At 60.3% G+C, this 15,049-nt stretch overlaps 1 protein-coding gene across 3 annotated transcripts; it reads right to left on the minus strand.

Moving 5' to 3' along the window:
* Window positions 1,762-15,021, minus strand: AQP1 (aquaporin 1 (Colton blood group)). Of its 3 annotated transcripts, none has more exons than XM_021078524.1 (4): window positions 14,442-15,021; window positions 4,933-5,097; window positions 4,569-4,649; window positions 1,762-3,842 (listed from the first exon to the last, which is right to left on the minus strand). In XM_021078524.1, exons 1-4 carry the CDS (start codon window positions 14,829-14,831, stop codon window positions 3,663-3,665), a joined length of 816 nt encoding a protein of 271 aa, XP_020934183.1. In that variant the 5' UTR covers window positions 14,832-15,021; the 3' UTR covers window positions 1,762-3,662.

Consider the following 15,049-nt stretch of genomic DNA (forward strand, 5'->3'; position numbering starts at 1 on the left):
CCCCTATTCCATGGGTTAAGAATCCGGCATTGCCGTGTGCTGTTGTGTAGGTTGCAGACACATAGGCCAGCAGCTGCAGCTCTAATCTGACCCCTAGCCTGGGAACTTCCATATGCCACAGGTGCTGCCCAGAAAAGAAAAGAAAAGAAAAAGAAAGGAAAGCGAAGCAAAGCAGAGCAGAGCCAAGCAAGGCTGTATGTTAAGTCCTGGGAAGTGTCTGGATCACTTCAGGCTCTGTACCTTGGTGTTAGGATTCTAGAAGTTACAACTAAACAATGGATGGAGGAAGGCTCTGCCCTAGATGGCCAGGGGATAACAAAGTAAGAGCGGGGGTTGAGGTCAGGTGACCAGGGCCCCTGATGGGGATGGAGAGGGTGTCACACCAGGGATGATGGGACCAAGAAAGGCTGTGAGAGAGAGAGCCTCTGCGCCCCGGGGCCCTGTCTCCACAGCCTGGTCAGCACCTGCCCACTCGAGCAGCCTGTCCTCAGCCTGGGAGGGGTGGGGACAGTTTGCACAGGCGGAGGGCCCAGGTGCCCCTCACAGAGGCGCAGTGCACGCTGAAATAAGCAAGCTGGCTCCGCAGCCCTGGCAGTCTCTGCAGCCCGAGCCGCCCTTGAAGCACCTTGCGTGAATCCCCCCAGCAGAGGGAGACAGAAACTGGGCATTGCTCAGGAGCAGAGTTGGGGGGCCAGCACCTTCCCCCTGACCCCTGACCAGCTCATCCCACACTCATGGCGACGCCTGCTCACGTGGCCCAGTGAGATGTCCAGGCTGAAGGTTCTCGGAGCCTCCCAGACTCTGGGCCTCCTATTACCAGGCACCTGGTTTCCAGGAGAGCTGTCCCTGTTTCGAGACACTCGCCCTAAGTGTGGGTGTCAGGGGTAGGGTCGGGGGGTGGGTCCAAATGTCAGCCTGACAAAGATTGTCCTGTGATGGGGCGTGTCTCAGAGTATTCACACCCGCCCCTCGGCTGAGAGGGCTCCCATGCCTGCTGTGCCCCCAGTACTGGGGGTGGCCATGAGTGGGAAGGAGAGGCCTGGCTGGAGCCCTTCCAGCCCACACGGGCCTGGAGTGACACAGGGACAGGTGGAAAGGCAGGAGTGGACAGAGGCGTCCCCCTGGGGCAGAGGTCAACCCCTCTGACCTGTCTTCTCTTCTGCCCTGGGAACCCCACTTAAGAAGCTGCCGAAAGCCGCAGATCCTCCACGGGAAAACACACATCTTCCCCGAACGTGGCTTGTGATGATGCCAGGGCGGAGGAGTGCTTAGCTCCCAAGGCCTCCAGGGACTAAATGACTGTCCCCCGCCTCTTATTAGCTGCTGGCCATCCTTCCCCAGCCAGCCAAGCCCAGTGCTAACCTCACTGTGATGGGCGAGTCTGTTCCCACCCTGCCCCAGGGCTGAGCTCCCAGGGCAGGGCCTGAGGGCCTCAGTGGGTCAGAAACCTGAGGAGGGCCAGAGGGAGGGATGCGTGGGCTCTGCAGTAAGGGGCAGAGGGGACCCACGGGCTGTCACACTTCAATCCCACCATCCCCCAAGTCCTTCGCCTGCCAGAAGCGAAAACGGCCCCACTGGGGCAAGACCCCATGTGTCCCCACATGGAGCCTGGGTGGGGCCGTGCCCACCCTCTGAGATCATGGATCCTAAGGGCAGGAGGGCAGGAGGTGGCTCCCCCTGAGGCTGAATCCCCAGGAGTGGGGCCAGAGACGCCCTGTGGGAACGCAGAACTGAAAGAAGAAAAACTCAGGGGAGCCCGGATGACCTCTGTTATTCTTTATTTTCTTAACATATGATGTAATTCCAATTCCAAAGAGCCATATACGCAGAGCAGACAGATGCAGGGTCCTGGAAGGCAGCAGCCAGGACAGGACAGGATGGGTCTGACCACCGCCCCCCCCCCCCCCCTGCAGCACAACCCTCCCCGCTCCTGGCCCCTGGCCATTGCCCAGGCGGAAATGCAGAAGCTGGGAAAGAGAGGGGCCAGTCTCCCGGTCCAAGGAGTAGCCAGAGACATGGCCCTGGCAGCTAGGAGGCCTGGCCAAATCATGATCTAGCTGTGGGTCCTGGCCTCAGTTTCTTTAGCTGTTAAATGGGCTAGAAGGTTTTGCTAGGAAAGGGAGAAGGGAGTGTGCGGATGTCATGAGGGGTCGTGACCATCAAGGGCCTCCTGATTGTCCTGCTGCTTCCAGATACCTGTGCATTGCGTCTCTCCGTTTTTGTCACAGTCAATGGCCACGGGCACATGGGAGGACCTGCTCTGGCCCTGGTGGAATTGAACGGACGTGTAGATAGCTGGCCCCAAGCAGACTGTGCTCTGAATTGCTCTGGGGCTGCAGCCATAGAGAGCTACTTCATCGGGTCAAAACCAGCTCTCCCTCCAAACAAATGAGGAGGGAAGGCTATGGCCTGGGGAGCCGTGCAGGTCACCCAGCTGCCCAAGGCCTCCGCTCGGGAGCTTGGGAATGGGGGGGCTGCTGCTCCCCACCCCGTAGGATCAGCTGGGACCTGAAAATTCCCCTCAGCATCCAGCCAGGGCGTCGGCCTCCGAGGGCTGATCCCAATCACGATTATCTGTCCTCAGGTTTGATAACCTTCAGATGACCCAGTGCCCTTTAATAAATGCACCTGCACACGGTGGCCTGCGTCTACACTGGCAGGAAGAGGGAAAAACTGCGTGATGATGGGGGTGGTGCAGTGATGGGTGGAAAAGACCAACCACAACTCATGAAGGAACACGGTCATCCCTCCCTCGCCCCTTCAAGGCCTTCATTCTGCAACAGCAGGCTCTGTCCAGTGGAGCCAGTGCCTAGGGATCAGCCCTCTCCCCTGGGAACGGGGACATCCGATGGCCGAATATCGCCCTCTGCTTTGAGACACTAAGCCTATGTACAGGTATGCACACAGATGGGTAGGTACAGCTGTATACTTGGCAAGTGGAAGAAGCAGCGCTGGTCCAGACTACATCTTCCAGAACCTGCGGTGTGTCTATACTTACAGAATCCTAAAGAGGGGGGCTCAGGCCCATATAGCTCTTTATGGGGTCCCTGCCACTTTACAGATGGGGTCACTGAGGCCCCAAGATTGGAATGTGCCCAGGGTCGTGCAGCACACCACAGGGTTGGGGCGGGGGTGCCCTGGAAGCAAGCCAGGCTGCAAGGACAAGGCCTGTCTGCCACCTGCCCCCACGGCTGCACCTGCTGGGCTCTCTTCCCGCTCCGAGCACCTTCGAGGGCACGTGCTCATTCTAGGAAAGAGGGCGACGCCCAAAGACACAACGCCATCACCATGGAGCCCCAGGCACCTGCAGCAGGTGCGTTGGTGAGCAACTTTGGGATGAGGGGGACTTTCTGGCACACCTCCCGTCACACTCTGAGGGGACAACCTAGCAGGGTGGGTCCCTCTCTTTCACCTCCTCTGTGACGTCAAGGGAGTGGGTGATGGGTGAATCTCGGTCCCCAGGAAGTCCTGAGGCCAGAAAACGGAGAAAGAGAAAGAAGGTGAGAGCAACAGCCCCAAATCAGGCTTGACCGCGCAGGTCCTGCGGATCTTTGGGAAGTGACTTTGGCCAGCTTGTCAGAGTGTCTACAATGTGGATATCACCCCTCCCCCCCTCCGCCCGCCCTCGCCCCCCCCACATGGATGCCCGGGCCAGGCCCCTCCTATTTGGGCTTCATCTCCACCCTGGAGTTGATGTCGTCGCCATCCAGGTCATACTCCTCCACCTGGCCGCTGGTCCACACCTTCACGCGGTCTGTGAGGTCGCTGCTGCGCGGCGCCAGGATGAAGTCATAGATGAGCACGGCCAGGGCTCCTCCGATGAACGGCCCCACCCAGAAAACCTAGGAACGAGGAGAGCGGCTCAGAGGGTGTCTGATGGGGCCTGAGACCCCCGAGACCTGAGCGTCTTCCCCTGAGACGCCTGCCCTGAGACCCCCGCCCTTCCCCTGAGATCCCTGCCCCACCAGCCCGTGGCACGGGACAGGGAAGGCAGCTGAACCCCACCAGCCCCATCCCAGTGCCCCCACAACTGGCTCAAGCCAGGGCTTCGGTAAGGAGCGTCTGTGCCCAGCTCAGCATGCCGGGAGTATCAGCCCCTCCTTGAGGGTAGCCACTGCCCCAACCCAGCCTCCCAGCTTTGCAAGGGCCCCAGAGACAGTCTGGTTTGATCAAAAGTGGCCTGGGACAGAAACATCAACTGTCAGAACAGCCAAATCCACTGGACGCTTACTCCGTGCTGCACTCAGCCTGAAGGTGGGGAGGCCTTTGTCCTGGGAGGGAGGCAGGCGCTACCACACGCACCCCTCCCCAACCCCATCGCCTTAGCTCAGGAGACACAGACACTGCGAGGGGCCGGGGTGACGTGGAGCAGGTCAGAGCCGGCGGGGGAGGCCTGGTCTATGCTGCCCGAGGTATGAGCCCGGCGGCCCCTTTTCTGCCTGGTTTCCATCCCACTGCCCATCCTCCCAGGGCCTCTGTGACAGGAGAGGCTGTCACTGAGCAGGGACCCACCATAAGGCACTGAAGCCTCCCGCGCACCTCCACGGGGCAGCCCTGCAACCACTTACCCAGTGGTCCTGGAAGTTGTGCGTGATCACCGCGGAGCCGAAGGACCGGGCAGGGTTAATGCCGCAGCCGGTGTAGTCAATCTGGGTGGGGGCAGCGGGCCGGACACGAGACGGAGAAACAGGCAGAGGGAGAGGAAGCCAGAGGGTGACATGGAGAGATGGAGAGAGAGGACAAGGGAGGAAACAGGGAGGGGACAAACAGACTCAGAAAGATGGTCGGGCGGTCCCTAGGCGTCCCTCTCACGGGCAGCTGGTCCCCCCATCCCGTGGAATGAGCCCTGTCCAGATCCCACCCACTGTCCTCCACGGGACACCTGCCTGGCTCTGCCCTCCCCACCCCCACCTGGGAAGGTCCCCCACTCACCGCCAGCAGGTGTCCCAGGGCCACAGAGAAGCCGATGGCAAGGGGGGCAGAGCCCCCAAGGTCCCGGCGCCTCCTGTCGGTGGTGGCCAGCACGCACAGCACCAGCTGCAGGGTGCCAATGATCTCGATGCCCAGGCCCTGGCCCGAGTTCACGCCAGGGGCCAGCTGGAGGGGAGAGGGGTGGCAAGGCTCAGTGAGCAGGGCAGTGGGGACAGTCCCCCAGGGTCTCCAGCCTGAGCCCCAAGAGCCAGACCGTCTGTGCCCTAAGAGCCTATCACCAGTGTGTGTCTGGTCAGGCCCCACCCAAGCACATAGAGCCACCAGCAGGGACATCAGGCCTTTCCCCCTCCCACACCTGCCAAGGAAGCGCCAACTCGGCCCCTGGTGCCTGCCCAGACCCACCGGTGCTCCCCCAAAGGCCAGAGAGGCCTGGGGTGAGGCAGGACTGCTGCAACCAGCTACATCCAGGCCAGGGTACCCTGGGGCTACCAGAGCCATAGTCCAGGGGAGAGCCCCGAAAACGGGAGGACACGGCGAGTGACATTCAGGGACAGTCGAAGAAGAGCAGCAACTGGGCGGGAGGGCCCAGCTGGAGACATTGTTTCATTCTCCCAAATTCCAGAACATTCCACCCCAGCCCCTGCTGCATCTAAACTTTCCAAAGCAGGGGAGTGTCTTCCTTGATTATGTGGCCCTCTCCCTCCAGCTCCCTTGTGGCCTCCGCCCTCTGTCTCCTTCCCCACCTCTGGCTGCCGCTCCCCCGGTCCAGGTCCAGTGTCTCTCTCCCGTTTCCTCTGGGCCCTGCGCTCCCTATCTGTCCCCTCCCTCTCCCTCCTGGCCCGGCGCCCCTCCCTCTCTCTGGCCACACAGGCTCCACCACCACCGTCTGGCTCCCACTTGCTCCTGGGCCACTTTTAGAAACATGACTCATGGAAAAAGAAGGGAATGGGAGCTGCCGTGAAGTCACTGGAGCCCTCCCTTTGTGGCTGTACCAGGAGCCCCCTCCCCAGGGAGCCCCTGCCCCTCCCCACAAACGGGGGACCCATGAGCCACAGGTGCCCACACAAGGGAGCTGGGCCACATGGGCAAAGGCCCACTCACAAAATTGCCTGGACGTGGCCGCATAGGCTGTCTTCTCCCAGACAGGGCTGGTGCATCCACATAAAACTGAACTTGAAATCTCATGGGGGGTTGAGGGGCATCTCCAAGGCCACAGGGCATTTTGCAAAATCCTAGGTGGGGGCACCCCTCCACCACGCAGAGGTTTTCTCAGCTCCACCCTGAGGCCATCTTACAAGAACAATCCTCTTCCCGCTTTTGTCTGCGGCCCTGGGTTACAGGGAAAGTGACTCACATCCCCTCCCCTGCGCGGCGGCCCCAGCTCCGGGCCTGGAAAGGCCGACCCCAAGCTGTGGCCCCTCAGCTCCGCCAGCCCCCTGGGCAATACCCGCTTTTCTTCCCATGCGACGTGGGCTGCGGAAGCGGGAACCCTGAGTGAGGGTCTTGACTCTCCTACATGCTGGCACCATGGCCGTGGCCTCTCGGGTCCTCAGTTTCCCCATCTGTAAAATGGATCTAATTTTTCCTTCCCATTCTCCAGAGAGGCAGGGAGGCTGTTCTAAGGTGGCGGGAGCTGTTCTGGGGCCGCCTTAGAAAGGGCTGCAGAGGCAGGAGGGATCAGAATAGCTGTGGTTTTGTTCTGGTTCTTTCTCATCCAATCCCCAGGATTGGGGGGCAGACGGAAGGGGAGGGGCTCTGCTGCTCAGGAGGGTGGACATGGAGTGAGGCCCGCCTGGAGCCGGGACGGCCCCATGGAGAGGAGGTTGGTGAGGCCGGGCCGCTTGTACCAACACCCGTCACACCCACACCTGCTGCCACCCTCCATGTCTGAGGGCTCAGGAGGCTTGGGGTGCCTCCTCCTCTCCTCTCTCTGCTGTTCTCCAGGGTCGGTCAGCCTAATTGCTGGCTGGCAGGAGTGCCGACACCAGCCCTTCCATACTGATTAATGCAGCCATCGCTCTAAGTGGCTCCTGCCTCGCCCTCCCCACCCCGGCCCACCCTCCTCACAGACGTGGTCTGAACACCCGCATCTCCTGCCCCGGTTCTTAACCAGGTCTGAGCATCCCAGCCCCTGCTCTGCCCAAAGGCACCACTTTTCACGCAAAGTGAGCAGAGCAGGGAGTCCGGCGCCACGCCTGGTCCACAGGAAGTGACCCCAGCCCTGGACTCCAGGACGTACCCCTTCCCCGCTGCCCAGAGCCCTTTGGAACCTGACTGCCCAGAGACACATGGGTTTGTAACCTTCCTCTCCCCAAACCCGTTACTGCCACCACCAGCAGGAAGCCTCCCCTGGCTGCTTCAGTGCCTGTGACTGCCTCTCTCAATTGCCAAAGCCCCTGTGTTACTTACATCTGAAAAGCAAAATGATCATTCAAAATTGGAAGGGATAGCAAAAGGTCTGTTGAAACTTGATGTCCAGAAAAGAGCAAGTTAAAATTCAGACCATATGTTCCTGTTTACAACCTATGAAATTTGAAACAATTGCTTAAATAGGGCTAATCCCAGTTGTGGTCACTTATTACTGAAAAAAATAAAATAAAGTTTGCACAGGCCCAGGTAGTTTTGCCCAGCCGAGGTCTTACGAAGGCCAAAAAAAAAGGAACATCAATTTTCTGGACACAAGTATAAGCAACAGAAAAATCCACACTCACCATTTTGGTATCAAGCCCACTGAAGCCCACTCTCAAGGCCCAATTCAGACCCCACCAGCTCTGAGAAGTTCTTTCAGGCCTCTGGCTAGAATTAATTTCTGCTGCCACCCCGCCAAGCCCTCATCAAACTGCCTGCAACTCTGGCAGAAAAGTGGCCTCCTGGCTCCTATGTAGGTGCCTGAGATCCCTGGCCTAGGAGCTCAGTGAGGACAGAAGGGGACACGCTCTCATCTCCCTGCTTAGACCTCGAAAGGGACACTCACTGTGTGGTGACAGAAGTGGCAGACAATGCTAATTTTCTGGCACTTCCACCCTCTCTAGAGACAGCCTGGCTCCAGCGAAGCTCTCTGGACCCAGCGCTGGTTCATTTGCTTTCTCGCTGCGAGACCGCAGGCCAGTCTTTAGTCTCCGTGTGAGGCCGAAGCCCGGGAAGGAGACAGCAAGGCCAGGATCTTTGCCCCGGGGTCTGTGTCACCCACCTTCACAGGCCAAGGTGCTGGCTACACACAGGCCCGGCCAAGGGTCCTGCCTGTCCCAGCCTGGACCCAGGAGCTGGCAGAGATGCTCTGTAGCTGCCAGCGTGTCTCCGGCACCAGGCCTGACCTCTCCAGACAATGGGCCTCACCCCTACCCCCTTTCCCCGCTGCCCGTGGGCAAGCTGAGCAAGACAGCTTTCAAGGCCTAGGGCCCCAAGTTGGCCTGCGCCCCCTGGCACCTGATCCTTGGGGAGCAGCAGGTCCAGAGTCCAGCCTGGCTACGGCTCTGAGCATCCTCTCAAAGACAGAAGAGCAATGACATCGAGCCCTGCCCCACCCCACCCTCAACGCCTCCAGGAGTCAGCACTGCCCAGGACGACCTCAGCGAGCCCCTGGTCACCCCTCCGTGACGACGCGTGCATGCGCGTGCCTCCGAGGACCCACAGCTTTATGTGCCTCTGTGTGTCTTTGTAGACGGGTATCTGCAGCGTCTGGGGGGGACCGCACATGGCAGGTGTAACACCTTCCTTTTCTTTGTCATCTGACACTAAGAGGTTTAATAGACAATATAACTAAATGGAAAGTCTATCTAAGGATTACAAAAATTCTCAACCTGTCACACCAAGCAATACAGCCTAAAAATCAATGACACAAAAATGGACAGAATCCCAAGGAGAAAAGGATCGAGCCACCACCAGAGTGAAAGGGTTGAACAACCCTCTCTTAGAAGCTGATGGAATGCAGAGTTGGGAAATACACAGCACAAACAAAGAGGATTTGAACTGCACAATGAACAGATTTGATTTAAGGAAAATACATAAGGCCCTCATGTCCAAATTTGAGACTAAACCCTCTGTTCGGCCCACACGGGACATCCAGACAAACTAGTCTTGTATTGGCCAGAACCGTCTCAACCGTCTCGGAGAATCCCTATCGTACAGAGTGCCGTCTCTCACAGAGGTGGGCTGTGTGTGCGTGTGTGTGTGTTGGGCGAGGGAGTGTCTCTGTGTGGTCCTGACATCTGCGTTGTGTGCGTTTCTGCGTGTGTCACCCTTGTCCCCATGTCCTGCATTCCCACACACAGGTGCACGGCTGGCTGGGGCGGGTGGGGGGGGGGGAAGAGAAGGGATGGAGGCCGCCTTGAATAAGAGAAAAAGAAGCAATTCTCAAAGGGCCATTTATTTGCTCCCAGAAGCCACTTCATCTTCCTGACAAGAAACAATACACAAAGCAATGGCTTCCTCCTTCCCTCCCTCCTTCTCTTCCTCACCCCAGGGCAGCCCCACCCTCTTGCCGGGGAAAGGAAAGGGCTGCATTGAGAAGCCCCCACCCCACCCTCCTAGGGTCTCAGGAGAATGTGCTTCCACGCCTGTGTACGTGTGGCCGTGTGCCCTGTGCGTGTGTGAGTGTGTGCACTTCGGAGCCGCAGAGATAAGCGAGGGCTGGGAGGCAGGAGGCTGGGGACACAGTCCTGCCCCACCAGGGCCTGCTGTGCCACCTCGGCCCATCTCCCTGCCTTCGTGGTTTCCTTATGAGTCAAATCGCAGCCTCAGCTCAGACTCTGGCCCCAGACCGTCTGCAGGATTCCTCCCTGCCTGACACGGGACCCCTGCCCCCAAGACCCACGGCCACCCTCCCAGCCGGGATCCTGAGAGCTGGATTCCCACAGGGCCGTCTCGGCGGGGGCTGGTCTCGATACAGTCCTGTCAGCCACTCCTGAACAGCCACGCGGCCCAGAGCTGCCGGCTCCTGGCAGAACCTACCTGCACACCCCTGACGATGGCAGGGGCGCTCACTGACTCGGAGGCAGCTCCTCCGCAGTCAAAAAAAAAAGTTACTTCTTTACGCAGAGCAGACACCTGCCTCTCCAGCTGTCCTGACAGTAGGAGTTCCATGCTGAAAGGAAGTGCTAATGGGAGGGGGTATTTTCTAGCCTTTTCCCCCATCTTTTGAGTGGACCTTTCCAGGCTCAGGGCGTGCTCGCCGCTGAACTCTAGCCCTTGGTGGTGGGAAGCAGCCCCTCGCTTATCCCCCTGGACACCGCTGCGGGTAAGGAGCCCCTCTGGACCCCGGGGAGAGGCCCTGGCTGAGGGGACAGTGGCCATGACATTTCTGCCCTTACCCGCAGGTATGGGGGTTCAGTCCACACCCATTCAGGAGACCCCAGACCCACCGGTGCTTCCAGAGGGCAGGGACGGTGGCCCCCAGGGAGGCTCTGCCAGCAAGAACCAAGGGTTCCCTGTGCCCCTAGGAGAGCTTTTCCAAGCCAAGCCCCAAGGGGCAGGCAGGGGGCCCGTGTGACCTGTCCGGGAAAAGCCCTCAGTAACGCTAGAGGAGCCCCACGGGGCGGGGCGCTAGAGAAAGTGGGGAGCACTCTGAGGGCCTGAGAGCAGACTAGGGGAGACGGCATGGGATTGGCCTACAGTGAGCTAATGGCTCAGGGTGTGAGGGGACCCTGTGACCTGGGGGGGAGTACGCAGGGGGCGGGGGCGGGGGCGTGCAAGGTGAGTCCTCTCAGACTGAGGGACCCCGGTGGGTCAGGTCCCTCTCAGAGTGTCACCCCCTCAGATGAGGGTTCCCAGAGCAAGCTCTGGTTAGGGTGTTGGGGCGGGCACCACGGGGCTGGCAGGGCTGCTCCGAGGGCTCTAATGGGGGAAACAGCCTCAGAATTTTCCGTGGTAAGGGAAGTCTCCACCGCAAAGCTCCTGGCTCTCTGTGCCCTCCCCCTCATCTGGTTCTGGCTGGAAACGATAATTATATGTCCCCTCTGTGGCATCACCACCCAGCCCCCTGCCCCCTCCTTGGGCGGGGCTGTCAGAAACCTCTGGCTTCCCTTTTGGCAGCCCACCCCCAACTTGGGGGACGCAGAGGGCTTGGGGCAGAGCTTGGGGCAGGGGAAGGGGGTGAAGGGGGCGGGGTGCGCTCAGCTTTCCTGTCAGTTTTGGGGAAACTGAGGCCCAAGAACTTGGGAAAGTGGAAAGTCAGGCCCCGGATGCAGCAAGCAGAAGCAGTGCAATCCCCAGGCAGTCAGAGGCTGAGGAAAGACCCCCAAATAAGGGAGGTCTGCACTCAGCCAGGGCCCGTTAAGGGGCAGAAATCACAAGCTCTGGAGTGGCCTGGTACCCAGTCCCCTCTAGGACGCAGGCAGATGCTGGCCGGAACCCTGAGCCCTCACTCTCAGAGCCCCAGCCTTGCACTACAACCCGGGTCAGCCACACCCCACGACCCCCAGGCCATGACCCCTTCTGCCTGGAAGCCCTTTCCCTTCCTCCCCGAGGTCTCCACTTTCAGACTCCCATGGCACCTCCTCCCTGGAGCCTTCCTGGCTCTCACTGCCACGGCTCAAGGTCAGAAGGTCCCTGATGCCCTGACACCTTTTATCGCACCTGCCTCCTGCCCCCTATCAACGGCAGCTGTGCACCCGGCTTATCTCGCACTCGCACGGGACCAAGGGCTTCTCAGGGCCGGGAGCGGGCTGACTCAGCCCTGCACTCCGTCTGTGGCAGTAACATTTATGTTTATGGAGAATGTGGGTGAGCCGGCCACAGTGGCAGAGGGAAAAGAGCAGGTGAGCAGTCAGGGTTCCAAGGCTCAGGAGTGTCTTCCACCTCCCAGTGCCTTGCCCCGAGCCCAGCCACACCAAAGACCCCAGGAGCCAGGGTCACACAGACAAGGCTGCCTGCATGAAGTCACACAGGGCATTAGTAGCTGAGCTAGGGCAGGGGCAGGGGGCACCAAGCCCTGCCTCCGAGCCACTCACTCTAGGAATAAAACCATCCAGGATCCCAAAGCCAGAGAGACGTCTACGGCCCCTCCCAGGCATGTCCTGAGCCCTGACTCAGTGAGGAGAAAGTTGTCCCCGACATGTCCCCGGGGGACACCCCCTGACTCACCCCAACCACTTCCTGCCACTTCTTTCTCTATTTTCCTTAGAAATCTCCATGCCAACAACTGGCTCCACCTGGGTTTGGGCCAGGGTGAGGCCCGGGACTCGAGGGGCTGCAGGAGCCTCCCCCAGAGCTTGGAGGAAAGAGTGTGTCACCTGCTCTTGAGGCATTGGGGCCACCCCCAGGTCCCTTCGGATCCCAGGTCCAGTGTCTGACGGGAGCCCTTGGCGGGGATGCTTTCTCTGTTTGTGCCCTGCCAGACCCCAAACTTCCACGGTGTGGACAGGGCTGCCCTGGGTCCCGCCACAGTGCTCAGTGCCCTTATGCTTAGCACGGCCCCTCTTGGGCTCCCCTTAGCCAGACCGCCCTGGGAAGAGTGATAAACTCAAGACCTAGAGTGAGCATGCTGGTACTACACATGTGGCCAGGAGATATCCAGAGACCCAGGTCCCCTCTTGGAGCCTCAGGGCTCTCAGCCTCGGGGAAACCCAACAAGCTGGTAGGATCCAGGACTTGAGTCTAGGCTGGGCCCCACACGATGCTGTCCCTTTTTCTCCCCCATCTGCCACCCGCCTGGCTCAGGTATTGGGGCAACTCTGGAAAATGAAGGCCAGAGAGGGGACGGGACACTGGAGGAGGGCGTGGCCAGATCAAGATGACACAGAGGAGCCCGCCCTCCCACGTCTGCCTGGGATGGCCAGCTTAGAGACACCTGCCTGCCTGGTCCTTGAGACAGAGGGTCAAGAGGGGGCCGAGAGGCCTGGGAGACTCAGCTTCCCACCAGGAGGACCCTATCCCCACGCCCATCCTGCCCAGCTAAGCCCCAAGGTGATCCCAACCCTACCCGGCGGGCCCTCCCCGATGTTGCCCGGCTCTGCCCCCGCTGGAGAGATAGACCTGGAGGGACGCAGCCTGCTGGAGCTCTGTCCCTCACAGCCACCATGCCCACCTCTTTCTCGACTAAAGTCTAAACTCCAGTCTACAGGGCTAATCTTCAACCCCGGGTTGGGTGAGGTGTCACTGTGGCACAAGAAGTGCTAATCCCTCCATGGCAGGCTCATGCCAGCTGCCCTCCGCACCGGAGCTGGCCAAGCCTCCCCGAGCCGCAGCACCAGGAGCTGAACTTTGACTGGGAAGCAAGAGCTGCTTCTCTGATCACCCCCTGCGGTCTCTGCAGGGCTCTTGGCCCCTCTCTTACTGTCCCCACACCCGCCTGCCCTGCCCAGGCCCTGCCAGCCGACACCCCACCTGATCCCTTCTCTCTGCTCCCTGGCCTCGCTCCCTCCCTGTGGCAACGCCCCCTCGGCTGCGGTGTTCTAAGACCTCCTCCAAGCCCTACCCAGACTCTCAGGCCAAATCTCCCCCTGCTGTGGCCCAAGCCAGGTCTGAGTTTGCACTTGGCTGAAGGTCTGGAAAAGCCCAGGTCTGCGACAGCAGGCAACTGCCGCCAACAGCCAATTAGCTGTGCTAAGCGGCCCAGGAGGAATTCTTTTCTGCAGCTGCCGCTGGGTCACCCACATCTGCTTATCCTGAGTGCCCCCAGGCCGGGCCCCATTTAGTCTGAGAGCGGTGGGCACACGCAGGCACATACTCGCCCCCACACATGCCTGCCCAGCAGTATAACGGGCTCACAGACACAGACACGCTTCCAAAAAAGACTCACACAGGAGTGCCCAGGTTCCATGGGCTCGGAGACCCATGAGGGTGGCCATCCATGCGCGTACACGGCTCACACCCACCCACACACCACACCTCTCAGTGCCCGGCCACCGCGAATGGACCCAGAGAGGGGGTGAGAGGGCCCTGCCCCGCCCCTGCCCCTTGCTGTAATCCAAGAAAACCGCCTGCACACTGTCCAGACAGGGTTTTCACCCCCATCTTTGTCCCCCACCTGGGGCCAGAAGAGCAAGAGGAGCTTTTTCCTTCAAGGCAGTTGGTTTGGGGACCTGTGCGAATGTGGGGCTGCTGGAGCAGCCCCAGGGGAGTCCTGCTCACACTGTCACGGACCCACACACATGCCCGGCCTGTGGTGCAGGGAGGCGGGGGACAGCAGACAGAGTTTCCCTGGGGTCCAGGCCGCATGGGGAGGCAGCTGCTGCACAGGGAGGGCTTGGGGTGGAAGGGAGCAAGAAACCAGGGTGAGGAGCTGCTGGCCCAACCACTAGCTGCCTCCAGAGCTTATTTCCCATAATAGAGGCCCGCAGGGGACACTGGCAAGACCATTACGCTCTGGGTCTCCGTGTCCCACAGTGCCTGGAAGAAAAAGGGCTCTGGACCCAGGCACAGCTGAGTTCCAGGTCAACTGAGCATGACCTCCAGCAACCTCTCGTCCTCTCTGTTCCTCAGTATCCCCATCTGCACAGTGGGCAGAGGATGAAACCGGCGGCATCTCAGCACCATTCTAGAGCCCCGGCGCCTGGGACCACCCCACTCACCGAGTTCAGGCCAAGGGAGTTGCCGGGCAGGGAGGAGGTGATGCCTGAGAGGATGGCAGTGGCGACGATGGCCCCCACACACTGGGCAATGATGTACATGACAGCCCGGAGGACACTGATCTGGCAGCTGAGCAGGAGCCCCAGCGTGACGGCCGGGTTGAGGTGGGCGCCGCTGATGTGGCCCACGCTCTGGGCCAGCGTGGCAATGCTCAGCCCAAAGGCCAGCGACACCTTCACGTTATCCTGGGCCGCACCTGAAGTCTGGTTGTTCCTCACGGGGTACTGGAAGCCCAGGGCAGAACCGATGCTGATGAAGATGAAGAGGGTCATGGCCAGGAACTCGGCCACCACCGCCCTCCAGAAGATCTTCTTCTTGAACTCGCTGGCCATGTTGGCAGGGGGCTTGGCTTGAGACGGCTGCCTGGTGCTCGCCTCTCTCTGAGAGCTGAGCCACAGCCGGGGCTGGGCCTATTTATAGGGCCCCCCCGGGGGGGGGGAGCACAAAGGGAGGAAGGCCTCTCCTTGCTCCTGGCCCGCCCCACACTGCACGGGCCTCCTCTCAGCGATGGATGCAGACACAGCTCTGCTGTCGGCCTGCCAACTTTTTT

The sequence above is a fragment of the Sus scrofa genome, chromosome 18 (genome assembly GCF_000003025.6).
Source record: "Sus scrofa isolate TJ Tabasco breed Duroc chromosome 18, Sscrofa11.1, whole genome shotgun sequence".
Lineage (NCBI taxonomy): Eukaryota > Metazoa > Chordata > Mammalia > Artiodactyla > Suidae > Sus > Sus scrofa.